This window comes from Pipra filicauda, unplaced genomic scaffold, assembly GCF_003945595.2.
Source record: "Pipra filicauda isolate LSUMZ 115617 unplaced genomic scaffold, ASM394559v2 scaffold44_size3831614_pilon, whole genome shotgun sequence".
Classification (NCBI taxonomy): Eukaryota; Metazoa; Chordata; class Aves; order Passeriformes; family Pipridae; genus Pipra; species Pipra filicauda.
The window spans coordinates 1,745,161-1,772,488 of record NW_024104587.1 but is presented as its reverse complement, the minus strand read 5'-3'; the positions used below and the strand labels follow the sequence as shown (position 1 = coordinate 1,772,488).

Below are 27,328 nucleotides of genomic sequence, written 5' to 3'. Positions count from 1 at the left end.
TGCTAACAGCAACAAACCATTTTATAAGCTCTCAGCAAGTACAAACAGTAGATGTGAGACAGCTGAAAAAATGACCCCAACACACATTTCTGAAACGAAAAACTGACAAAGGAATGGTTCTAACTGGGACCATTCTGCCCCAAAGTTTAAAATGTGACTTTTGAGGGACAGAACTTGAATTAAGCCAGGGGAATAAAGGCGGATTAATGACCCAAATGGAACTCCTCCCAGTTTTAAGAACTGTTGTGAATGTTTTTCATCTAAACAAGTTTGAATTCAAACAGCAACAGTCCACTGGGCTTCACAAGCTCCACAGGGATTTGGCACCAGCAAAACCACCCCGTGAAGGCTCAGGAAGGCCCTTGGCACATTATTCCATGACTGGATAATATCAGGGGCTGGATAATACAAGAAACCGATATGTTTAACTCCTGTTTAAGTGGCTCTGTCTTTCTAAGTGACCTGCATGAACTGTGGGACACACAGGCACAGTGACAACCCAGAGAAGACATAAACACACCGACTGAGATGGGCACCATGCTGCTGTTAAATATTTCCTTTGAATATTTGAGCTATAAATGTGATGTTCCCTATTATGAAGAGAGACTATTTACAAGGGATAGTGACAGGACAAGGGGGAATGGCTTCAAACTGAAAGTAGGTTTAGATCAGGTATTAGGAAAAAAATTCCTTACTATGAGGGTGGTGAAGCCCTGGCACAGGTTGCCCAGAGAGGTTGTGGACTCCCCCTTCCTGAAGTGTTCCAGGTCAGGTTGGATGGGGCTCTCAGCAACCTGGTCTTGTGGAAGGTGTCCCTGTCCACGGCAGGGCGTTTGGAACAAGGTGAGGTCCCTTCCAACCCAGGCCATTCCATGATTCTATATAAACATATGAAATGTCTACATATGTTGCAATACAAACAAGCACCGTCAATGCTGATATGTGCACTCGAGTCACAGGGTAGCTGTAGAAAGGCTCCAAACCACATGAACAAACAAGCTACTAAACCAGCCAGGGAGAGGAACACAAGATGATCTCTGGCTATAGGTCACTGGATAAAGATGGGATAATACAGGTACCACAGGGGACTGAGAAGAACTGCATGGGATCTATCCTTTGTCTGGGGTTGGGCAGGGAAATGAGCAAATGCCATAGTAATCACAGACAAGGCCATACAGATACAGCACACAGTGCAGGAGAGTCAAGTGAAAGACAGATTGTGACACTGAAGATAAATGCCTTCCTAGCTTTTTGAGTTCCCTTGATTTTATTCTGAAAGTCTGTTAAAAAGTGATTGGTGCTTGCCTGTCTCCCAAGGCAAAGCGTTTCTGAATGATAAGCCTTGAGAAGGTTCAGTCAGTGAAAGAGCTTTTCCCAATTTATTTCCTGCAGGCAAAAGTAGAAATAGGGGGAAGAGAAAGAAGAAAAATACTCCGGCTCCTCCACTCTCCCTACCCATGCACAGTATTTCTAACAATGATCCTCCAAGCAGGGACTTAAATGAGAATATCCAAAACACAGCCAGACTCTTCATATGGCTTAAGAGTGAGTCTCAAACAACTGAATGCTCATGGTATGATACGGCCAACTCTGGGCCATCTTTCAAGGGGCACAACAAACCCCACAGTTATAGGGGTGCCCCTTCCAGATTGCCAACGTGTCCTTCAAAAAACAGAAAAATATTCCCCAACCTCACTTTGTGACCAGCAACCTTATTTTCTTTTTTCATAAATAGGCACATGAGAAGTTCATACGGAGAATCCACACCTCTTCCACCTGTGCCTGCAAACGTGGCTTGCAGCATTGGGTGTTAATTACATTTACACAGCACGAGGCACAACTGGGCCACGGTGCCACTGTACCAGCTGAGGGATTATGCACCCAGCAGGCATCCCATCCAAAACACCCACCTGAACTGGGTTGTGAGCATTTCCAGCCTACTCTGGCCACTGCTACTTACCCCAGCACAGCACTCCCAAATGCCAAAGGCAAAGCAATCCTGAGCTAAATATATCCCTCACTGCTCTGCTGCAGCTCAGTAAAGCACTGGGCTATGCTGAATGACAAGGATTTTCCAAAAGTGGGTTGGGTTTTTTTCTCCACTACAAAGACACCGCATTGTGCTTTCATAAGCAAGCAAAAGGAGCAGTTCATTCATGGTGGGGAGAGCTGGCTCTCTCACTCTCTGATCTTTAAGCCAGAGGCCAAAAATGCTTGGGATGTTTAGTGGGGGAGAGAAAAGAAAAAAAAAGAAAAAGCCAGCAGAGAGACAAAAGGAGTCAAAACCTGTCTGCTTGATTAAGGAGCACCATTGATAATCTCCAAAGGCAGCATCCTTCCCCTTTCCTGCACAGAAAGGGGAGAACAATTGCGGTTCTCAGGGTTTGAAAGGGCCCATCTCTCCCTCCCCGGGAAGCAGTGGAGCGTTTCCGGACTCCAAGTCCCCCATAAGCGAGAGGATCCAGTCTGAGTCCTGGCAGCACCCAGCACCTCCTCACCTCACACAATGAGAGGAGCAGCAGCCTGGAGGTGCACACCTTCCTCAGGTGAGAGAGCAGGCAGGGTTAACTCGCTGTGCCCTCTGCAATTCCAGCTCCTGCCACGTCCCCACTGGGTTGGAGCTCCATGGCAGCACAAAGGGGACTCTGCACACAGCTGCATCCCGCTGGCAAAGGACATGGAGATGCACGGAGGGGATGGAGTGTGCACCCACAATTACGGTTTAAAGTAGTACAGAAAGAGTGGTTGGTTTTGTTCCCTTCACATCTGCAAACTTCCTTTAAAACCCCTCAAATTAAATCATGCAGTGTACATAGAAATTCAGGCCCAAAAACTTTGAAGAGAAACCTGAAGGTGCAGAAATTATTTTCTGGTTTCAGGTGACCTGCAGTTCAGAAAAGGTGAGTCTGATCTGGCCTGAGGGAGTTATTCCAAGTGACTGTTAAAAGCTCTTTTTTAACCAAGAGATTTAAGGCTCATCATTAAGCTTCCATTTTACGAAGAGCACAAGGCATTCAAAGCTCAACTGGTGACAGCTCTGCAGTGAAGCACAGAGATTCCTTCCCATGAAAGATTCCTACAATTAACATATTAGCAATTCTATTAAGTCATCTATACTTAACAATAACACTTGCAAGAAACATAAATAATTACAACACTTTTTCCTACGGAGTCAGGTGTTGTGGAGTCAGTGGATTCTTGACATTGCAATATCCTTCTTCATAACCAGGGTAAAGGTTGGTGAGCAATGAAGTGTTCAGCATCCCACCCCATCCCTTCTGTGGAGCTTGGCAGACACATTCCACAGACACCCTGCCAAGACCAAACGGCAAGCCAGCACATCCAGCACAATACCAGAAGGGAATCTGAGACCACTGCTTCAAACTTTTTATTTTTTAACCCTTATTAGTCAAGGGCACAAAATCACATGTACTACAGTGTACGTTATCTCAGACCACAGATAAATATAAAGCGAGCTGGAGACTGAAAATTATAATTTAGCAGCAGCACTGCACAAGCTGTGATTTAGTAAGAGCTACTGCATATTTGGAAAGACTCAGCAACATTTGGCTAATTATATCCAAAAGACAGTATCTGCTCCAAGAAAAGGAGGCATTAACAGCTTGACAGACCTACAAAAGCTTCACTGCAAGTCACTAAGGGCTTTTTTGCTTTCATTTCAATGCTCCTTTACAAGATGTAAAGGTGGTCTTTAAACACACACCAGCACCTGTTGAAAGAGCATCTTCACGGCATTTCAGCATGTATTTCAATAAAAACACAACAAAAAGATTGATGTAAGACACCCTGTCAGTAGAACAGCACATCCTTTGCTAGAAGGCTGCTTATACCTAATTATGGTGATCCAGGCCATCCCCTCCCCCAGTGCTGTGCTGTTTGTACTTTCCTTGAAGGAGACAAGATAAAGCAGAAAAGAATCTTTCTCCATCCCTTATCACCCCCTTCCTGTGCCGGATTTCAGCTGGGGCAAGGGGAAATTGAGAAGCCTTTTCCATCTTCAGAACTCAACAGTCTAATTTAACAGTGCAATTCCTGCTGGGACTGTTGTGTGCAACATAAAACAAGACACCGCGGATATACACACCTCCAGGTTATGTATCAGGAGATGCAATTCCACCCAAAGTAGGTTTACTTCAGCTGTCTCAAGCTCAAAAGCAACCAGGCCATGGCATCAGAAGCTTCAGTTCAGTCCCTATGCTCCAGCTCACGGTCCCAGGGACTTCACCTCATGACTTGTTTGCATCTGCCACTGGTACCCTTGCCTGGTCCTCAAAACTAGCACTAATAGGTCTGAATCAAGAGAAGTGCCAGTATAAAAATTCCTCAGAGACAGGTTTAGCAACTCAGAAACCTGCTAATCATATGAACAGCTTTCTGAGGTGTGACACATGAAAAATATAGTAACTGGTTTACCCCTATACCGAATTGGAGAGATTAAACATTGCTGCCTTCCTGTCCAACCCTCCGAGCCCTCTCAGAGCTAACAGGGGAAATGTTTTGTTGGTTTTTTTTAAATGCAGAAACGAGTGTGGTTATTGTAGCCCAAGGTACAGCAGAAGGGATCAGTTTCTTGGAAATGCCACCCCTGAGCCATGGCAGAGCTCTGCTCCAGTTCGTGTAGGAAGTGGGGGAAGGTGCAGATAAGGGCAAGTGTTGCACTCAGAAGTAGGTGAAACACCAACCCGACAGAAAGTGTAACAGACTCTCATCTACAGTCTGAGCCATGTCACTGTCCCCTGGCTGAAGGCACCGGTGGATTTGGGCAGGAGTGGCAGGAACACGCCTGCACACACGTGCTCTCAGCTACAGCAACGCCCCAGCCCAGCACACGCTGTGCCACACTTTGGCAGGGTTACAGAAGTACCCAGGTGAGCTCTTGATTCCTTTTTTTCCATTTTTATTCAGCAAAACTCATGCATCTAGAGAAAACATAAAAATTTGTTTAATTAGCTTAAGATGTTTAACTGAAAAAGAATGATCCGGAAGATAATGAATTCCAGCTAAATGTAGCCTTCTTGCAGTTGGTGAGCCCTTTTTATAGCTCTGTATATACTGTATCCATCCCTGGCAGCAATCGCAAAACAGGGAACAGAGGAGTTGAAAGCCTCAGGATTGTGCATGCATAATTAGATGAGACATTTCCTCCATGAGGGTAATGTGAAACAGAAGTAACAAAGCAAAACAAGAACAATCTCCTTTGTGCTGCACACAGATTACATCACGATTCATATGAATTCTTTGCACATTATTCCTTTTGTGTCCTGCACTGATCAAGGGTTTTCCCTTCTCAAAAAAGGCTCCTGACAGTTTCATAAAGGGTTAAAGCTTAAAAAGGGGGAGGGGAAAAAATCCTCGCTAAAAAATCCAGCAGCGCAAATGAAACCGAAAGCCTGGGGACACGCACGATGGCCACAACAGCTAAAAAATAACCCATCAGCTGGATAAAAAGTTGAAACCCACAGTTAAGAGCATTTTAATAATTGCGTTTAATGCTTCTATTCATCTCAAAGAAAATCCATTGTAAAAAATACACGTGGAAAGCTAACAGTGAGTTTTAGTAATTTAAGGATACTGAAAAAAAAACCGACAAAACAAACAAACAAACAAACAAAAGAAGACATGTTCCAGGAATACTACGGTATTCTGCAATTCCTTTTGAAGTTAAAAAAAAAAAAAGGCACCAAAAATAGCTCTGCTCTTTATCAAGTCACTTCTCAAAATAGCCTGCACTATTAAAAAGAAAAAAAAAAAATAAATGCAAGCCCACGCCCGGCAGATGAGAGGAAGCGGGGGGAGCCGCTCCCGGCGCAGTGATCCCGATCCCGCTGCCGCTCCCGCGGGAGCGCTGCGCGCGCAGCCCGCGCGCAGCCAATGGCGGCTCGGCCGGCCCAGGGCGGCCTTTGAACCCCCGCACGGCTCCCGCGGCTCCGGCGCGTCCGTCAGTGCGGCACAAAGAACAGCCATTTTGTGACTCCGCTGCTCCCGCACCGCCGCGACAGCGCTGCAGCCCTCCCCGAGCGCTACCCGAACAACAAAGGGGTGCCCTCGGCTCCCAGCGTTAGCCAGGGACGGCAGTTTTTGCTGTACATGTTCATTTCCCTGCTCTCCCCCCCGCGCCAAATGCTGTTCCGTATGTACAGACATCTCCATAAAATGGCTGCCACGTCAGGCAGGGTGTTGTGCTGTGCGAAGGCTGCACAGCCCTGCTCTGGGAGGCGGCTGCTGAGCAAACAAACGCCATTTCAGACCTCAGACCCCCAGCTCTCTGCTCAGAAAATGGGCTGACAGCTACCCCATCACGACCTCTTTTTTCCAAAAAACAAGATGTTTTAATGCTAAAGCAGCTCAGAGCTGGATACAGACACAAAGGCTTGTCCAGCCCTGCAGCAGAAACCAGTCCCACATGGGATATTGCAGAGGTGGGAGAGCAACTGCAACAGATGCAGGCCAAGGAAAGGAAAACAACAATGTATCCCCTGCCTGTTACTTGCTATCCCTCTAAAACCACTCCAAAACTCAGCTTCAGGGAGACTCCCGCCTGCCTCTGGCTCTGCAATTCCAGTGAGGGCTGTCCATGGATGTCCACGACCTGCCTCTCAGAAATACAGCACAGAAGACGCTAGAAAAGACATCAGATTGTGTTCAATTATTTAATGCAAGCCCCAGGCATATAGGTGATGGTCAGCAGGAACTGCAGCAGACCCACAGCAACTTCAATCCCACGTGGGGAAAGTTGCATGAAATCCCTCAGCTCCAAGTTTGGATTTACTGTCACTGCACAAAGGGCGGTTGTTGCTGTTCATCTGGAAAGGAAGCGAGTACACCCCTCAGCTTACAAACTGCAAAGAGATAACACCATCTCCCACCCAAGAACAATCATCTGCCTTGGGACACTCCTCAGGTATTTGTTTGTTCAGCCAGGACTTTGCATTTCCTTAGGACTGGAAAGGTGGGAGTCAATTCCAGACATACTCCTCAGTTAGGACACTACAGTGGTGTACAGGAATTCTATTTTCTTCCACTTTAACACCCTTCTCTAGTCCTGCAGTTTTGCTTCTCCAGGTGAATGTCATCTGCCACATCCACCTCCTCACCACCCAGGCCTCCCACCAGGGACTCAGTGACAGGACTTCACCAACTTCCACAGATGCCAATCTGCCTCAGCACCACGTGAAGTGCACACACCAGTGCATTTCTGGGTTACAGTACAGCAAAGTGGAGGCTTTACTTCCTAGAAATCATTTCCCCTACAACTTCAGGTCAACCTCAGGAAGTAAAGCCCATTTTATGACATTCAGCTGACTCACAGCTCAGAAATGAGCTCGACAGGGTTCACTTGCATATATATCCTGTGTTCAATTGTTCCCACACTTCAGGTGAGTTGGTGTTACCCACAGCAAGTTTATCTTGAGAAAAAAAGATGTGAAGGGGGAGAAGGATAACCTCACACAACAGGTGTTACATGTAAATGGATCAATTATGATAAAAATAACCTTTCAATGAAAACCCCAAAAGCACTTGAGAAACTATGCAAATCCCATACCCCTAAGGACAAAACCCCAGAGATCTTCTTCCTGTGGGACTACATGGCTCCCATTTCAGCTTCTATTCAGCATAATATTTCTAACACAAAAAAATACCTTTCGATTTCCTGAACAATTATGCCCGTTACTGCTGATAATTTGCACTTTAAAAAAAGCATAAAAACTTAGGTAAGCTGAATTATACGTTTTTTCAAAGTGTGAATTTTCACACAGTATTTTGTGTGCAGCATTTACAGTAAAGAAAGCACAGTCTTGAAAATCTGATGTATTTTTAAACTGCATTATTGGAAAAGCTCTGTATAGGTGCTACATATAATACTTCAACAATCCCTGAGGCTAATTCAGTTAATAATAATTTCAGATTAAACAGACTTACCCATATCCATTTTAGGACTTAAAATTTGACTGCAATTTTAATACACCCAGAATACCATCCAAGTTTATACTAAAACGTTAAAGTAATTTGATAATATATGTATTCCCACAGTATTTCAAGTTCGTGTGCATAAGGAAGGTTAAATCAAGACATGAGAAATACTATTCAAACACCTGAACATCACATAGAGCACATGTGATACAACAGACAGTTCAGAATTCTTTTTTATTGATGTTAGTTAAAAATGACTGAAGACAACACCAGAGAAAAAGAAACAGGCCATGATTCAATTAAAATTGACAAAATGCAAAACTCAAGAATATTTACAAACTAGAAACAAAAATGCATATAATTTCCAATTTTTGAAAGAGCCGACCCTTTAAATACAAAATGAGTGATTTGGTAATTGTGCATTCCCAGCAAACAAACATTTCCAGTATTTCAATGCTTTTCCCACATCAAGGTTAAGTTTATAAAAATCTGTAAAGAATCTCATTACTCGACAAAAGTAAATAAAAAGACTGAGCAAAAATACATTAAACAAAACAAGCAAAGCATTTGGTACCTCTTGTTAACAGTAGTCCCAGTGTATATTTTATGATACAAAATGCCATCACCAGTGGGACAAAGTCTAGTTAAATTGTATAAAAATACTCTAAAATACCTCAACAGTATCAAAAGTTCTACAAGCTCAAATAAAATTTGAAGTAAGGGGTATCAGACAAACAGGCACTTTCCAGTTTATATTTTAAAATGAGCTTTTTTTCATTCATGTAACTTTTTCTTGTGTCTATTTACTATAATTTACTACTACACCAGGCTTCTGTATGGCCCTCAGTTAAAGTTTAGACTTCTGAGATTCTTCAAAGAAAAATTTGCCTTGTATGTAAAATGGTGCAATGCAGCAATGGCTAAACCGACAAGGTCATTTTTCACAGCACAAAAAACCTAAAAACTGAAATTCAAAAGCTGGAAAAACATCCTACAGAGGCAAGGGCTGCCCTGAATAAAGGTACAGTACCTTTTGCCTAGGACATAGGCCCTTAAGTCACAACACAACTTTCAGAAATTGCTACCAAAAAAAATTAGGGTGTGGCATGCTAACAATCTCAAGGTCATTCCTTAAAAAGGAAGCAAAATCAGTAAAATGTTTTCTATTAAGCACTGACAGTAACCCAAGGCTGTCAAAGTAAACAGGGTATTCACAGGTTTTACCAAAAAAAAAAAAAAAGAAAGTTGATAGGTCATACCTCGATGCATTGCTGTGGACTGAACCCTCCTCTCCTTGGCTTTTGTCCTTATTTCTCATCATCTTTTTATTCTTAAAATATTAAGAGGGGGTCAGGGGTGTCTGTTTGCTTTGAAGTCCTGTGCCCAGGTATTTACTGTCAAAAGTTGAAAGAAAGGTAAGGTCCCAGTTCGTTTCACTGGCTTTCATTATCAGGAACAAAGTCCTGACGCTGCAATGATATTGTTATAACAATACACAACACTGATCAACACGGCAACACGGAGATTTAACACAAATAATCATTTTTACAAGAAAAATCCGAGAATAAACACAGTAGAGGAGCATCCTGCAAACTTTCCCAAAGTAACACTGGATGCAAATAATCTCTGTATCTTATTGCGTCATCCCAATACAGCAGAAATCGGTCGAAAATCAAAGTACACAAAACGGCAGATATCTAAAAATTATTATTATTAATTGCTCACCTACCTGATCCGTGCACCGCCGCCAGGACCAAGTCGATATTAGTTTCGGGTAGTGGAAAAACATTAGATCCAAAATACTTAAAATTATACGGATAAAATACAAATTTCAGAAAACAAAAAAAAAATATATATACTAATCCCAGAAATATGCTGCCGATAAAGCAAAAGAAGCAATAATTAGTACAAAAATGTCCGGGGGAAAAAGCTCATTAGGAGAGCGCACAAAAATGGAGGTACGCCATGGCTTCTAAGCTGGAAAAACAACGACCTGGGCTCTCTCCACGGCTTCTTCTTTCCAGCAAGGCACGAAAAGGGAGCCCTCAAAAGCTGCTTTTCTGCCCGAAAAAGGTCCACTCAGCCCCCGATTAGTGCCTAGGAGAGGCAAGGGGCTGTGGGGGCCCCCTGAGGCTGCCCGAAAGTTAGGGAAAGTTGCGTAAAGTGTTGGGGAAGGCACGGAGCTGAGCGCGCTCTCTCTAAGGCACAGCCGCCATCTAGAGCTCCTTCCCAGCTCTGAGCTCTGCCTTTGATTGACACTCTCTACATTTACCCCACAACTCAGGTGATGTACCATAGACCCACCCCTTCATTTCTACCAAAAAAAGAGAGAGCCTCCACCTAAAGGGTGCCTGCTACCCCACAGCCCTGACTCTTCCCAACTACCCCAGATCATGGGGCATCTTAACCCCATGTGGCTCAGGCACCCTTTGGAAACCAAAAAAAAATGGAATTTGTGCCTTTTGTTTAAAACATTTGCTAAATATTTCAGTGCCTGGGCTAAAATTACTTCCTCCCTGGACAGGAAGTGGTGCTATTACAAGCCATTTTGAAGGCATGGGAGTGGAGCTCACAGCCATGCAGGCACCAAACAGCCCACCCTGGGGGTCACCCCACCCAAGGGGGAGCATCCCCCCAGTTCAGTGGCACAATCCCCAGACAACAGCTCTTCCCTTCACCCCCAACACTGACACTGGCAGCGTGGGACAGGAGTATCACTCGCTCCCAATCCAGCCCAGTAGGGTCAATATTCCCCTCCAGCTCAACAGCGCCTCCCTAGTGGTTTTCCCCACCAACTCAAACGCAACAGGCACACCATTTCCATCTGCTCCACTAAGGCACTGCGGTCAAGTCAGTCCAAGCCCATTAAACCAGTTACTTTTAATGCACTCTCTTAACCCATTCATGGTCTGTAACAGATTTTAACATGATAAATTAATTTTAAAGCTGCACAATAGCCAAGCTGCAGAACTGGAAATCAATGGACATCTCCAACACAACCTCCTGGAATTGAGAGGATGTACCACTGAGGGAATGGAAGTGATCCAAGCAACCCCGACCACTTGATTCCAACCACCATTTTTCTTCCACGAGCAAAACCAACTCCTCGAAGCACAAGGACATCTTGAATATTCATAAGCATCGCAACAATACAGAGCCATCAGACACTGGGGGACCACTGGAGGGGAAAGGGGTAATGGGCTAGTCTGGGGTTCTATGGGGACATCCATGGCACAGCATCCCAACAATCCAAAACCATTGGCTTCGACCAGTAGAACCAACATAGTCCCCTTCAACTCCTCCACACACACCTGCCATTTGCATCCTCCAACCACCCATCCTCTTTCCACAAGGGGTTTCATTAGGAACACTCCATTGCCACAGTCCATTTTAAAGAATTCCACAATTATTTACATAAGACCCCTTGCACCTCAACTGCAAGAACCAAAAAACCACAATGCAAGACTATTCCAAGCAATTTTGGGTAACACTAAGGAAATCCACTCATCTGAATGGGGATCCCTTTAGGTTGGTCCCAGTATCCAATTCCACCACAAACCAAGACACAGCAAAACCAATCTGGAGCAAGCGTGTACCATCAAAACAGCAGGATGGGGCAGGTATGAGCAACTCAGCATGACAAAAATGGGTATTTGCAAAGAAGTCTGAGCAAGGGAAATGGCTAACACACAGTGAAGGAGGGTTTGTTTGGCTTTTCAAAGAGAACACCAAGGTTATCTCAGAACCAGGTGTGTCATCTTGGCCCTCCAGCACAAAACAAAGACAACTGTGAGTTTCAGGTAAAATACATAGAGAAAAGTGCCTACAATTCAACTATTTGATTCACTAGAAAGCTGGAAGGAAACTGGGGTTTTTTGAAATTCATTTGCAAAGGTTAACATGTCATCTGAAGCAATATCAAAAACAACCCCATTCTTTCTCCCCAAACACATGGTACAGTATTGCCGTGCTAAGGCTACATGCAAGAGCAGGGAAGCAGGTTGGACACTTGCACAGAGCAATTTTAAGACCAAAGAGACTGTTTAGGAAGTATGTTGTCAAGGAAATATGTTGAAAAGTTTCTGTACCCACAACCAAAACATACACAACCAAAGAACATACCTAAAAAAGTTACACAAAACATTCAAGTACTCCTTTATTGTCATATTTTTCCCAGCCTTCAATTTGTATCAATTCCATCTTAAAATAACTCACAAAGTTCAGCAGCAGGGCCCTGACAATAGGCCAAGTACTGAAAACCCCTCATATTAAGCACCTGAATGAACAAGCCAGCAAATAAAAATTCATTGGAAGTCATGGCAAAGTGAGCATAATTTGCAAATGAAAACCACATTTGAAATCAAGTACAGCACAAAATTTTGCCTTGCCTTCAGTACTTAGTAGTTTAAGTATTCTCACTTTAATAGCAACCAAAAATGTAACCCACTTCAATATCAACATAATAAAAATATTCAGCCAGAAAGGACAAACACAAAGTGTGAAAGAAACCAAAACCTTTTATTAAAAGTCAGTTTAAAAATTACATTTTCTCCAAAGGGGTAGCAACAGATCTTCAACCAAATTAATTTGCCTGTTATGCAAACACAATCTGAAAGGAAAATTCTGCCACCCAGTCCTCAAACAGATCCATCACTGGATAGTCACTGATTAATTCAAGTGCAAAGTCCATTTTGACAGGATGATCACAACCCAGATCTTCTCTGGTTTAATAACACGAGAGTCCACGTTTTAACATCCTTTTCTTGGACAGACACATCACAGCACTCATGCATTAGTCCATTTCCTCAACCTCTCAATCACCAGTGGAACTGCCATCTTGGTGCCTCATTCGTAGACTCCTTTTGACACTCTTCATCTGATTGGATTCTTTATGGAAAATTAAAAGAAAAATGCTGTTGGAATACACATCATAGCTTTAAACTAAGACATTCAACTACTGTACCTTCAAGATAGTTCAAACATATAGCTGATGCTTCATTCCATATTACACATTCCATAATATCTGCTTTTATCAGGAACAATGTCAAACCATCAGTTAAAGAGTCAAAAATATAAAATTTAACCAAAACTATAAAAAAGGGAGAAACAATTAGAAGTTCAAGAAGCTTTGGATGCTCCATAAATTCCATTTGAAATTTCTTCAGTGTTAAACCACTAGAGACACCAATGGTGGGAAATCCAAGATATTTGCTCTTGCAACCATCTTCATTGCACTGACCCATCTCCTGAAGCTGACATTGCTTAGTAAAATACCAAGGCTCTTATAAGCCAAAATTTGTAACTACTGTCCACACTCCTTTCTTCAAAGACACAGATCCATCAAAACCAATGTAATAGGCATAAAAACGGATTTCTTATAGACAGATGGTGACTGGAGAGAAGATGTTCCACCATCTTAACCCAGTTTTCCAGCTCAGGAAAGACGTACAGTGCAACAGCAAATGCATTTACAAACAAATGGAATGACTGGTTTAGTTACTGGTGGGAAAGGACATATCAGAAATCAGATGAAAATGGTAACAAGTTACACTAGCTGCCTTTAGCAAGGCTCCTCATCCATATTCCAACTTTACTCATCACAGAACAGCAACCAAGCCCACAGATGAATGAGAAACCAAACCCAGCAAATGACATCCACAGGGGCAAATACAAACCCAATATCCCCATCTTTCCATCTTCCAAGAAATACAAGTTCAATTTACTTTAAGAAAAACCCTACTCCTCCTCACATGCAAAACTCAAGAACGGGAAGTTACTAGTTGTTAAGAACATCATTTTGAAACCAATGCCAACTGTAGAACTGACATGCAAAAATGGTTTCAACATGTCTTCACGATTTTGAGTGTCTGCACTCCAACATCAATTTATTCTTTTGAATATGTGTAAGTTTAACCTCATTTTACTCTGAAAGCCAAATTCACTACTACCCTGTTCCCTGATAACCATGGGCTGATTCTGACAAGTGATGCAGAAATTACCCACTGCCCAGTAAAAACCAGTGGGGCCATCTAGTGGTCTCTGCCTTGGCATCCCAGTTTCCCCAGTCTCATCTCAAAATTACCAGTTACAGTGAAGCAAAGAGCACTGCAACCAGTGCAGCAAGCCCCAGTCTGACTTTTGCATGTGTCCTGTTTTCTGTTGCTCTATAGACTTCCTTGTTTAAAATACAATGGAAAACTACAGCACACAGAAGTGGAATATGGGATCTGGTAATTCCCTTTGCACTGTGAAACATGCGTAGCTCTAAGAGTGTTCAGCCCCAGGATCTTCACATTCTCAAACTGAACATTCAAATTTACAGAAGTGCTGTTTCAAGCATTCAACTCATCCTGAGTCAAGACAGGTATTAAATATTTTGGAAGATTTTTTTTCCCACAATAAACTGAATGAACAGTTTTTGGGGTTGCTTTGGTTTTGGGCTTGGTTTTTTCTTTCCCCCACTGTTCTCATTAACCTAATTTCAAATCTATTTCAGTGTTTGAAGATGAATTAAAATTTTGCATGATTTTTAATGTTAATGCCTTGACCAAGGTATCAGAGCATGGAAAAAAAACCACAAAGCTGTCCACTATTGTCACAATCAAACACTCAGAAGTACTAACGTGAGTGCAGTGAAAACCCCACAAATAGGACCATTAAAATAATTTTAATATTTATATATTATTATATTTTTAATAAGCTTAACATAAGGAAATTTAATTACCGACATTAGCTTTCCCCACCTCTCAAAAAGGTAATTTAGTTACATATTAGTCACCCTTGAAAGGCTCTTTCCAGTTGGGTTGGCCTCTTCCTTAGACACTCACAAGACCTGCCAAAACCAATTTAAGGGCAAATTTCCCTACCAGGTTCAACTACATTGGTTGTTACCAAAAACTTTGCAAGTAACCCCACAACTTTCATCTTAAACTCTTCTCTCAACCTTGTAAAGCAATTAGCAGTAAACAGATCTGATAATGTATTATAATTACGAACACGTTCTTGTTCTCAAAGTTATTCATACATCAAAAAGATGCCACAGGAATGGCCAAAATATTAATAGCAACCTCTACGCTTTTGAAATCTACATTTCGCTTAAAAGACTTCACAGTGGTTGTTTACTTATGAATTAAGGTACATTTTACTAACAAGTTTCAATGATGTTATAAAAACATCTTCCTCCACTAAAACACAGGCAGTCATCCTAACTTGAGGTAGACACTGAAAAGCCCAATTTTTTTTCTTAACTGTCACGAGTCTTTCATTCCTTCTGTAACATCAATGAGGCGTCAGCCCATTTTTCAAGCTGCTGTTATCTACCAGTTCCTGGTTTGGTTTCCAAGCACAGTATTTTGGTCATGATAAAATCAGAGACCTGGGCAGTCATGTTATAATGACAAAGAGTACTGACACTCCCTGTCAAGAGAGAGAAATCATTCCCAACCTTGACTAGAGGTTCAAGGCAACAATTGTGAAACAAAATTTACAAAGTTTTTTATTGCAATTCTCTGTTGCTCTATTAAAAGACTACAGCAATGAAAGACCAAATGAATGGCCAAACCCATGGCTTCAGCCACTTGAGGTCTATTGAAACCTCATGTCCTCAGGTGTGAGACTGAAATTCAACACATACAACACCCATGCATAAGACACCAACACATTGACCAAGTTTTCCAGAGTGAAATCTGAGGCTTCCACTTAAAAACTGAGGTGACCTCCCCTGGAAACAGAATTCACTCCAACAGAAGGAGCTGAATGGACAGAATGAGGTTGTGAACAAACCAAACCTCAAGGTCTACATTTCAAAGTTCATTAAAGCAAGGTTTTATTCTCAAAGACACATCCCTGGTAACTTTTACACTGGAGGAAAGAGCAGACGTGTCCTTTCTGGCCAGCAAAGTCCATAATGAGTTACTGTTAGAGACTGCACAGAACATAAGTGCTCTGGACAGCCCTAATTCTGCTTTTACCACCATTAGATGTTCTGTAAGCACAGCAGTAAAAGCACAAGTCGTGTAGGTTTGGGTATTTTTAGCTAAGGCTGTTTGCCAGGTTTCTCAGATTTAGAGAGGAATTCCCAGTAAGATGTGACTTTATTCACAGATGCACTCTTTTTTGGGTGTTATTTTGAAATAATAAACTTTACTGCATTAAGCAAAGTATGTCAACTTCAGTAAAGCTCCTGGTGTTTTCAAGTATTTTCCCTCTTCTCTTAAAAAAATTGAAAATAAAAATCAGTGCTTCAACTAAACATTATCTGTGCTAACCAGAGAGGGCAATACTAGATCTTTTAAGATCCACACATTTGGATGCTTTTCCAATTGGTTTTTGAAGCAACTTCTTTTGTAGACAACTGTTTCCTGAAGGAAATCAAGGCTTTCACATTCACCCCCTTCCTTTAGGTAAGGATTATAAACCAGAAAAGGATGGAAGAATTACTCGGTGTGTAACTGAAAGGCCAAAGTCCTACTCAAGAAACCAGATGTGACAACAGCTAATTTACAACTCAATGAGAAAACAAACAAAAATGCACATAGAAAGATTTAGGAGTCATATGAAGATTAATATAAAAATGGAACATGAGTCACATGTTTTAGAGATTCTAGCAGATGACTGGGGGCTAGAAAGGCGTCAGTGGATAGCATAGGAAGAGTTTTGAGGAATAGCTGGAAGGAGACACATGGCAAGAAATACGCTGTTCTACACAGACCTGCAGTGGGAAAAACAGTTTAAGACTTCTGAAGGAACAAAGCAATAAAACTTACAGAGCCCAGTAGTAGAAGAGATTAAATACTTGCCAAAAAGCATCAAAACTAAGCTCAGGTACATGCATTAAGAACTGAATTCCTCCAATTCACGAATTCCACTTTTTTGCTTCAGGACTGAACTCAGTGATAAAACTGGTCCAAAATGCAGTAGACCCAGAAGCAGCACAAGGCCACACTAACATGGCCTAGGCAAGGTTTGCACCTTACCCCTACATACTCCTTTTCCCTTCTACTAGAGCTCTACATCAGTCCCCACATCATGGGAGTGGATGAGAAGAAAGCACGGGACTTTGGAGCAGCTGCTGTTCAGCACATGAGGCCACATAGATGGCAGTGGCTGCTGGAGGGCACAGCCATGGGACAGCTAAAAATCACTGTCATCTATCCACTAAAATAAGAGGATTTGCATCTCGGAACATTTTCCCAAGCTGCGTGCAGCCTAAGGAAGGCCTTGCTCAATCACGTATCGTGTCAGACTGAAAGAACTGGCTCTAAGAAACTGCTTCTTTTAAAGAAATGCATATATTCCAAAGCACAGTGCTACAGGAATATAGCTTCCCACAAAAAAAGTTAATCCATGTACACAAAATGCAATGGATGCCCTAATTAAAAATGCAGAATCGAGGCGTTTTTGAATTTTAAGCAGCCAGAAAGACAAAAGGACCTGTGTCTTTCCACAGGCAACTCCCAAGAAAAGTCAAAAAATGTGCCAAGGACAACAAAAGGTCAAGACCAAATTCCTTTTAGTTAAGGAAACTGGAAAAGATTCTGTTCCCATATTCATCCAGTATAGAACTGAATTAATTTTTCTACTCAAGCCTGCCAATTTTGTGTTTTGACTATATGAGGAATGATTTGAAGTCTATCAGCTAGCAGTTTAATTTAAAAAAAAAAACAAAACCAAACAAACAGAAAACTGTACTGGCATTACATATAATTTTGTGCAAAGCCAGACCTTTGTGAATGAAAAACAGCAAGAGAACAACTGTAGAACAGGAGACAGTTACTGTCTGCTCAAAGACTCTCACTGATCCTGACAAAAGCGTAAGGACAAAACAAGATGCATGTGAGGCAAGTTCTTCCTGCTGTACTTTCCACACCATTTGTTACCCAAATTGTGTAGTGCCTCTCTAGAGACTCATCTGTGCACCAACCCTTCTGAACCAGCAAACCTACAATAGAAAAGCTCTCAACGAATCATGGAGTCAAATCACAGGAGACCAAAGAACTCCAGCCAGATGTGAAGGCTGTTCTGCAGTGAGACAGGGGGAGAGCACTATCCAAGTATTGCCCAATTCCCAGAGCCCAGCAGGAATGATCCCAGGATCTTTCTGAAACACACGTGTGCACACGGCCACGCACAAACGACCTTCAGAATGTATTCAACCAAAAGCTTCAGCCAGTTAAACATTATAGCCTTGTCTGGTTGACTGGGTTTTTTTAAAAAGCTAAAAAGTAAATGTTATTAGGAATAACAACTTACCGGTACTTCAACCAAGAGCAGCTATTTTGCTTACAGTGAGCAAATCAATTCCTCCACACATCTGTAGGGAAAATGGGATATTAAAACACTTGAATTAAAATTAAAAATAATTAAAAAAATCCTAAGGACCAAGCATTAACCTATGAGTATTAAACAAGTCCTATCTCCGAATGAAAAAAACCACCCAAGCATTACAGATCACAGCATATGCTACAAAAGACATTTTATAAAAAACTTTGAAGTATCACTAGGGAATGTGTTATCAAAGAACCTGTGCAAAACACCCAAGAAATTCAGGTCCAGTCCTGTACACAAATCCCTTGAGAAATTACCACAAAAAAAACCTTTTTTATTCAGGCAGGCATCAAGTGGAAATGAACTTTAGCAAACTGACTTGCCCTTTTACTAAGAGGTAGTATCAGCTGGATGAAGGGCAAATAATGTAACACATTTATATGGAACCACTTATCTACTCTGTATCTCAAAATTATCCCTGTATGGGCAAGGTCCGAACGTGAAACCCTGACTTTGAAAATGCTTACTGGCAATCTACATCAATAAAACTTTAATCACAGACATCTTAAACAAAGGTTAAAAGATTAAACTAAGACCTAAAACTCTGAAACAACTCATGAACTTCCTTTTTACTGTAAATTTGGACCGTGTGAAATTAGCCATAAAAGTTATCCTCCTGACATGTATGAGCAAACTGCTTCTCTTCTGATCTCTCAGAATCTACTTATATTAAAACATAGCCTCAAATACATAAAAATTAATGACCCTATCCAGTGACAGCACACTGTGCAATCCTTTAAATTCTTCTCTTCCATTGGTATCTACTCAGATGCACAGAAAGAAAGCTGTGATGAACAGAACTGTCATTTGTTTGTTGATGTAATTTATTTGAAATTATTATGGAAAAAGATCCCTTTAAAAAGGGGAAATGACAAAAAATTCTATTAGTAAACTGGCATAAACATGTAGAATATACAATGGAATGTTACATTTAAAGGTTTAAAACATGTGTTTAAATGTGCTCCAGCAGCTGTTATTAAATGGAAGCACAGAACTTCTGCAAAGTGCCCATCCACCATTTTAGAAGAAACACAACATGGCTGCTGAACTCTGATCATCCAAGAGGCCTCCACCAGTCATTCAAAGCATAAAAATGAACCAGGTAAATACATTCATTTAGGCCCTTTAAATCTCCTTCTGCCCTATATGTAACATTTCCATCAAAAAAAGCCACTTAAAAGCTACAATCTGATATATGAAGACAGGTACAGTTAAAGATTGCAAGATTTTCAATTTACAGCTCTCAACTTCTTTATTAACTCACAGCACAGCTACACATTCATCACCTGCATTCAAGTTGGTTCCTCTTTAGAGTGAGCACACAGCTACGGTAGTTTCACAGAAACTTTAATGAGGATATTTAATATGACCTTCTGTCACCACAGAGCAGCTTCTTCTAATGACAAAGACTCGACCGAGTTGTGTTCTGACCTCAGCACCATTTTGCAAAAGCAATCTAATGTTTGCCAGAATGGTACCACTCAGCAGTAGTGACACTTCTCTACTTGCAAGTGAACAGGTGAATCAAACAATGAATTTTGTAAAAACACCGCCAAGATGTTGATAACACATTACATTTCATTCACAGAAGTTATTTTTCCACTATTACAAAATATACCACTGTATTTTTGAGTTTTCCAGTGTTAACATCCAAAAAACAATCATTACCAAACTACAGAATTAATCACAAAAGCTGGAGTTTATGCCCAGAGCCACAAATCACAGAGCTTGGAAATACAAGTCTTGGTTGAAAAAGAATTAACTTTTCAGGTTAACATCTATATTTCCTATATTTAATAAACATCAAAGTCTTTTAATCAGACTACTTGCAGTAATTGTTGTAGCCCATGTGATTAAAAAAATTCCACCTCTCTCTAAAAATAAATATGAAATTAGTTTTTTTAGGTAGTCTAATAGCTGTGGCTTATATTTATTTTAAAATTACAGATGCTGTAAGTACAGCACAGCCTCTGGCACACAGAACACACCCTGAATCAAAGGTCCATGGCTCCTTCACACCAAGACTGGCAGAGCTGGCTCCAACCATCAGGACAGTGTATCTCCTTTTACAGCAAAAGTGAGGTCAGACACCCAAAAGCTATTACCTGATATCAGATTCTCTCTTGGGATTATTTAGTCTTTTGGCAAAGATTACGTGTATCACCACACCAACACTCTTCTATATAAGATGTCAAAGCTACAAAAAGCAATTCTATAAGAATACTTAACTTTCCCAGAGGAACAGCTTTCTCTACTGAAAAGGTTATTGGGACTCAACCAGAGAGGTTCTCCTGACTCCCTCAACCCTCAGGAGCAGCTGCAGGGTAGCCATAAAGATAAAACTTCCCTCAAGTCTCAGTACTGTGCATCTAACCTACTGAGGTCTACCTAACGTAGAGATCAAGCTGTCATGTGCTAGATAAACATATATTGCTCTTACAAGAAAAGGCAGCTCCAAAGAGCTCAGAAAAGTAACACGAGACAGGTAAAACTGCCTTTATTGTAATACCTATTCAGCACAAACAGCATCAGGACAACATAGGAACGGTGCAGACTGAAGATCTGATTAAGATTGAAGTGCTCAGTTTCATATTTATCATGGAACATGCAGGTCAGCCAAGATCTGCTCCTGACACTGTGGGTTTTAATTTTAATATTTAATTTTGCTATTTTTTGAAGAGCAGGTCAGTTAAGAGTTGCACCTTTGTACATTTTGGGATATAACATTAGGAACACACGTCTTGGGTCTGACAGGCTCCGTCCCCTCATCATCATCATCAGACTGGTCTTGCCTTTATTGGAATAGACTGTGCAATATCTGTGATTTTGACCCTCTAAACTGAAAATACACATGGGATTTCAGATATACTCTGTTTTTCTTAAGGTATGTGATCACTTCTAAACACAAACTCTTAGTTCTCACAGATCCCATCAGACAGTTACACAACAAAGTTCTAGAACATACTGACACATACATTTGCACATTAGCCATGTTTGCTGCAGGACATCCATGATGATGGACATGTCCATTATCTGTAAATATTATTTGAATTCTGCCTTGCACATCAGCAGTGACTCACTGCAGATAAAGGTTTAGTACAACCTGGAGAGATATTTTTATAAAGCTTTGCAAAATTGGCCCGTGATTTTTTACATGAACAGGCTGAAGGCTTCATCCAAGCCAAAGAAAACAGCTGCACTCAGGTAGGGGTTCACAACTGTATTCTTTAATTATCATGATCAATTATGTAATTTTAAAAAGCAAATTATCAAGAGTATTTTTGGGATTCCTGATACAGGTGTCTTCACGAAGACGCCTTATACTTTGAGGTCTTGAGTACGCACTGACGTACCTGAGCATGGGAAGCTGCGAAAAGGAACCAGTTCAGAGAGGCAAACAAGCTCTCCAACTTTTAATTACACAGTGGTGAGAGCCTGACTCAAAGGAAACGTGTTACTCTGACTCTAAATGCAGAATTTTAAAGTGTAAAAATAAATAACAAACATTAGAAAGCTGATTTGTTTATACTGCAAGGAAGAGAGCAAGATACCTTGTAAAGCTTTAGGTTTTTAGAGTCAAATTTACACCAAAAAGAGAATTTCTAAGTTTATTGTATAAACAATTTATTGGAAAGGAAAAGCTTATGAGTGTCCCTAGCTAATAAACAAATACCTTCAACTAAGGAAAAACATTTCTGAAGTGTGGTTAGACAATGTCCTTAGGAGATGGCAATTCTTAGAGCACAGCCTGGCTTTACTACGTGTCCACATGGTCACTGCAGGTTGTTAAAGTTGTATGTGAGTGACCATAAAAAAAAAAATCTTCGAAGGTGCGGGAGACACGAACATTGCTGTAGTCAGTACTTACTAACAGTTTTCAAATGCACTAAGCTTGAAAGAAAATAAATTCAACAAGGTAAAACACTGGAGCTTAAACATTTAATGTTTATTTTGAAAAAAATTATTTCCAGCATAAATTTTTTTAAAAAAAGACGCAAAACAAACAAAAAGCCACAACACAGTATAACATACCTGGCACGAACAGTACAGAATTTTGTTCAAGGTCTTTTACCCAACCAGTCATCTGAATCTTTGGAAGAACAATATCCAGTGAGAGCCTTTAAAGAAAAAAAAGAAAAAATAAACCCAAGTTTGTCTGAAAACAAGGTACACACAGATCTTACCTATAGTCCTGATGTTCTTGACTGACAAACTTTCTGCAAACACGTACGGTGTCTTTCAATTAATAAAAGTGTTACCTACAGTATAATAACTATATTCTATCCTTGCCAAGCTTTAACCTTTGTGTTCCCAAAAACAAGAAACAGGCCCCAAAAATCTCCTCTACAAGTACTTGAAGTCTCGTGGTACTGCTGTTACTGCTGTCAAATATGAGTTCTACAATATCCCCAACCGTTAATGCTACAAACTCATTAAGTACAAAATACAATCAAAGTTTAATGCAGGTTCTCACTGGTGAAATAGACCATTTAATGAAGTGGATTTATATGAAAATACTGTCCTTTTCCAAGGAAATACAAGACATACATATGTATATACACAGATTATACAAATGACAATCCGCTTAACAAATAACCTTGGTAAACTAAAATTTATAAAGAAGTAGCAAATAAACATGACATTATTTGAAAACAGTCTACCTGTACCTGCAAAAAAAAAAAAGGTAGCTTTCTTAAAGTCCAGATACTTTACAAAATGGATCCCCTCCATGTAAAAAATCAGATTTTTTTTCCTTCCCATCTGCACAGCAGCAAAAAGATAAATTTCAAGATAAAAAAAAAAAAGGAAATGAACATACTACTACAAGTTATAGCCACTCTTACCTGATAAAGTAAGTCATGAACGATTCCTCTGAAGTCAGTCAAAAAATAAGATATTCTTCATGGCATTCTACCTGAAAAAAAAAAAAAAGTATGGAAATTTTCAGCATTTTGCTTTAGAAAAGCAGAACAAGTCACATGCCTGAAGTGTATTGATCTTTAGGTAATTATTAAGTCAAGAAAAACTTATGATAGCAGTAACTGTATCTTTAGAACTCAACTCTAAAAATAAAAGTACATTCTTGGCTGAAGAAAAACACACTGGAGATGAGAGTGACTGACATACAATACACATGATCTGTGTTTTTCATGAATAACTGCGATCTGCTCTTCTGTCTTCCATTACTTTAATTCTGCAAGACTTAGAGATCAAATACAAATTTAAGATTTTTTTATTGAGTAACTTATCACCCAATACTTCTCACCCCTTGTACTTTTTTTCACATTAAAGTCTTTAGAAGTAGGTTATGCAAAATTAAATAAAACCTTTAGTGATAGCAAAGTTATTTCAAAATGGCTTCTGTCATCAGCTTCTCTGAATTTTAAGACCTGACTTGCTTGATCTCCCCAAAAAAAGCATCTTTTTTGCCCTTCAGAATACAGTTTTAAAGCCTTCAGCTTCTTTAACCTTTAATCAGATCCCAAACCATGGTCTTTAACACAAAGAACACTATATTTGCACTACCTCCAGCCAACTTTTCTTGCCTTTTGTGAAGGCAAAAATGTTATTTTATTTTACAGCAGTTATATTTATCATCACCACTACTTCATACTTAAGAAGAAGTCTGGAATCATTCGGTAAAGGACACAGTTTTAAAAAATGTTTATTGCTAAATTAAAAGGTATCCAAATATAAATTCTAATTCCTATACCTTAAATATAAAAAAGCAGAACTGTTCAACAAAACACATTACGAATTAGGAGGAATTTATTTTCTGCGACAATTACTTGTTATTTTATTTTCAGTTGCTAAAAGAAACCAGTCAAAGCTATTAAAAAAAAAAATCCCCTAACATATTTAAGAAAAGAGAAATCCAGCAGACACCCACCTAAAGCTAGAACTTTCTTTAGGGCAAATTATGTATGCCAGAACCTGTTCTATACTGCAGAACTGTTGCTGGGGTTATAAAACCACCACAATCTAAATCTAAAATAAAGACACTGAACACTTTGCATAAAGGTGAAGAAGTCCAGCGGCTGCTAAAACCTGTATTTCTATTTCCAAAAAAGGGCAAACTTGTATTGTTCAAATGACGGATCCACATTTGCAGAGGAAGTACCGAAAAATGTAGATTTACCTCCAACTGCAATGTTTAAAACCTGCGCGGAGTTTTATAACCTTGCTCAAGTGTACACCATAGAAATCCAACAAACATGGCTATACACAACCTCCAATTAAAACTAAAGTTCTTAATATTTATCTCTTGCTCTACCACAGCGACTTTTTATACATTCAGAATTACAATTTTGCCCTTAAATTGGGAATTGCTGAATGCGAGCCAACGCATAACAAACGTCAGGCATTCCATTTAAACTTGCATTTTTAGAAAGTCTTGCAATACTAAAAACTTCTAAAATTATTAAGCACCGAAAAGACGATAAAAAACGCTTCGTAAAGAGAATGACTGTGAAGTCTCTGAAAAACGCATAAACTGAACACAAAAAACAAACCTGACACCCAAGAAACGTTTTTAAAAGCTTTCCATGTAACATACAAACTCATCCGTTTCCTCATCATGTAATTCATATTTAAGTAACTACCTTTTCTTCTCGCAGCGTCGTCTAAATCAAAACCGCAGTATTTTGCCAACTTTAAACTGTAGACTTGGCATGACTGAGCTTTGTTTTTTTCAAGCTTCTAAGTTTCTGTATTGCCGTTTTAATTGCAAAATCAAATTGCACGTAATTCTTAAGAGTTTTCTTTAAAGTTCTGCACCTGAACTGCTGTTTTTCAAGTGAAGTCAATTCTTCTCTATTGTTTCAGCCAAGTACTAATCTGTCTCATCCGCAGCCTGTTTTTTTTCCTTACTGGTTTACAAAGAGTTAAAAGCCAACACCCCACCAAAAAAAAAAAACAACAAAAAACCAAAAAAAAACAAAACCACCACACCAAGTTTTATTTTTAAGAGAAAAGGACATGGCGTCTTTGTTCTCACCAACTACGAAAACATATCCCCATCCGAGCAGCGACGGCAACAAACGCTCTTTACCCCGACACGGGGCTAAACATTTAAGTGATGGTGTCGTACAGCCTTCACCTCTCCCCCCTCCCTCCTCTGCTGCATTGGAGTTCCAGGCTGGTTTGCAGATGCCCCCCTCGTCCGCCGCGCTGGGGGAGCCGCTCTGCAGCCCCCCCTGTGCCCGGGGCCGCACCGGGGACCCAAAAGCCGCCGCTGCCCCCTCGGTGCTGCATCGGGGCCGGGGCGTGCGGAGCCCCGCGGGTGCTGCAGGGCAGGGACGGCAGCGCCGCAGCCGCCGAGGGGCACCGGGGCTCCCCCGGTCCCGCCGCCCCCCTCAGCCCCGCGCGGGCAGGACACGGGTGGGGGTCCCCGAGAGTCCCCGCGGGTCCCCTCATCGAGCGGCGGGGGGGCGAGGAGGGGGCAGGGAGAGGCAGCTCCCCCTCCCCCTCCCGCTCCAAGGACATTTTGTTTTTCCTCCCAAGGACAAAGGACAATGAGGAGCGCGAAGACTCCGGCACTTACCCGGCGAAGAGCAGCCCGCTGGCCGACACCGGGGGCCCCGAGGACAGGGCGCTGCTCCCCTGCTCGCCCTTCCCGCGGCCAAGGGCGGCCCCGCGCCCGCCCGACGAGGGAGCGGCGCGAGCAGCGCTCCGCAGCCCCGGCGCCATTACTGCCTGCCCGTCGCAGCTCCTCTCGGCAGCCCCGCTCGCCGCCCTCCGCAGCCCCGGAGCCCCCAGAGTGCCGGGCCCAACTTGGCCCTCGAGCGCGGCACCCGGGGCGCCGGCCGGGTGTCCCCGGAGCGAGCGGCGGGGAGCGCGCCCGGGAGCCGTGCGGGAGCCGCGGCTGCTCCCCGGCCATCTTGTGCCGTGTGTGTGAGGGAGCCTCCGCCGTCTCCTCTCAACTCCTTCCTCCCCTCCCCCCGCACAACATGGCCGCCCGCTCGCTCCTCACTGCGGCGGGGACGGGGCGGCCCCGCGCGCGCGCCCCGCCCCTCCCCGCGCGCCGCTCCGCTTCGCCCCGCCCCCGGCTGCGCGCGCGCGCCGCGGCCGCGGCCTCCTATTGGCCCGCGTTTCCCGCCTCGGCCGCTCCGCATTGGCTGCCACCGCCACCCCGCGCGCGGCCGCAGCCACCGCCCCTCAGGGGGAGGCGGGAGCGGGAGCGGGAGTCGGCGCTGCCCCCTCCCAGTCCCACCTGGCCGGGCCGAGCCCACCTCCGCCCGCCCCAGCCCAGCCCTGACCCCGCTCGGTCCGAGCGCCGCCTTCTCTGGCAGACCCTTCTCCAGACATCTCTTCATACCCTCGCCTGCCTGCACTGATACACAGCGTGGTTCACCCCCCCCTGAGGCGGCTGCTGGCGCCCCGCATGTCGCGGCCCCGCTTGCTGCCATTCCACAAACAACACCTCTGTTCTCGTCAGCCCTTGACGTGGCCTGGCCCAGGGGCAGCTCGCCCTCCAGGCTCACCACAGAGATCGGGGCCACAAACCCCTCTACTCTGATCCGGGTACACACCCTGTGTTGTGCACCCTCAGCTCCTGAGGGACGGAGCTACAACAACCCCGCACCCGCCCCTTTGCCACATCAGTCCCAGCCCTGGTTACCGCTGCTCAGAAACAGCACAGACACCCAAATAAAACTAGGTGTCCTGCTTTTTTTAGCCAACACCATAGAAACTGTCTGTCGTGCCAACCTCACCAGGACACTGTCTCCTATTTTGACTACAGTCATGGAAACCACTTCAGATATCAGCAGGATGGAAGGGCATCCCCCCCATTTCTGGTCACTGCCATCAGTGCTGTCCCCAGCCCCAGCTATGGTGTTCCTGCATGAGAAGCACACCCAGCAAACGACTAGAATTATTATTTAAGTACTTCAGCAGTCACTTTAAATTATACACATGCCTTTACCTTCTTTCATTTCCCAATTTACTCCATTAAACCCAGAAATTTTCCCATTCTTCCTTTTTCATGCTAACAATGTGAGTAGTTACGGCAGAATTAAACCCACAATGCTTTAAGTGATTATGGAAGGTCTCAGGAGCCACTCTGGCT

General features: G+C 42.3%; 1 protein-coding gene across 6 annotated transcripts in view; it reads right to left on the bottom strand.

Annotated features, from left to right (window-relative positions):
- The window catches only part of CHD2 (chromodomain helicase DNA binding protein 2), a 69,839-nt gene extending 43,649 nt beyond the window's left edge, over positions 1-26,190 (bottom strand). For 2 of the 6 annotated variants that reach the window (XM_039385932.1, XM_027719864.2), the window contains exons 1-6: positions 25,802-26,190; positions 23,103-23,173; positions 22,291-22,376; positions 18,184-18,244; positions 9,662-12,819; positions 9,192-9,326 (exon numbers count right to left, since the gene is read on the bottom strand). In XM_039385932.1, the coding sequence (XP_039241866.1) occupies positions 9,192-9,253 (62 nt within the window). In that variant the 5' untranslated portion in view covers positions 9,254-9,326; positions 9,662-12,819; positions 18,184-18,244; ... (1 more) ...; positions 23,103-23,173; positions 25,802-26,190. Of the gene's footprint in view, positions 1-9,191; positions 9,327-9,661; positions 12,820-18,183; positions 18,245-22,290; positions 22,377-23,102; positions 23,174-24,860; positions 25,069-25,255; positions 25,710-25,801 lie in introns of those variants that run through there. The other 4 variants (XM_039385934.1, XM_039385935.1, XM_039385936.1 and 1 more) reach the window with 4 other exon arrangements.
- Positions 26,191-27,328: the final 1,138 nt, after the last annotated feature.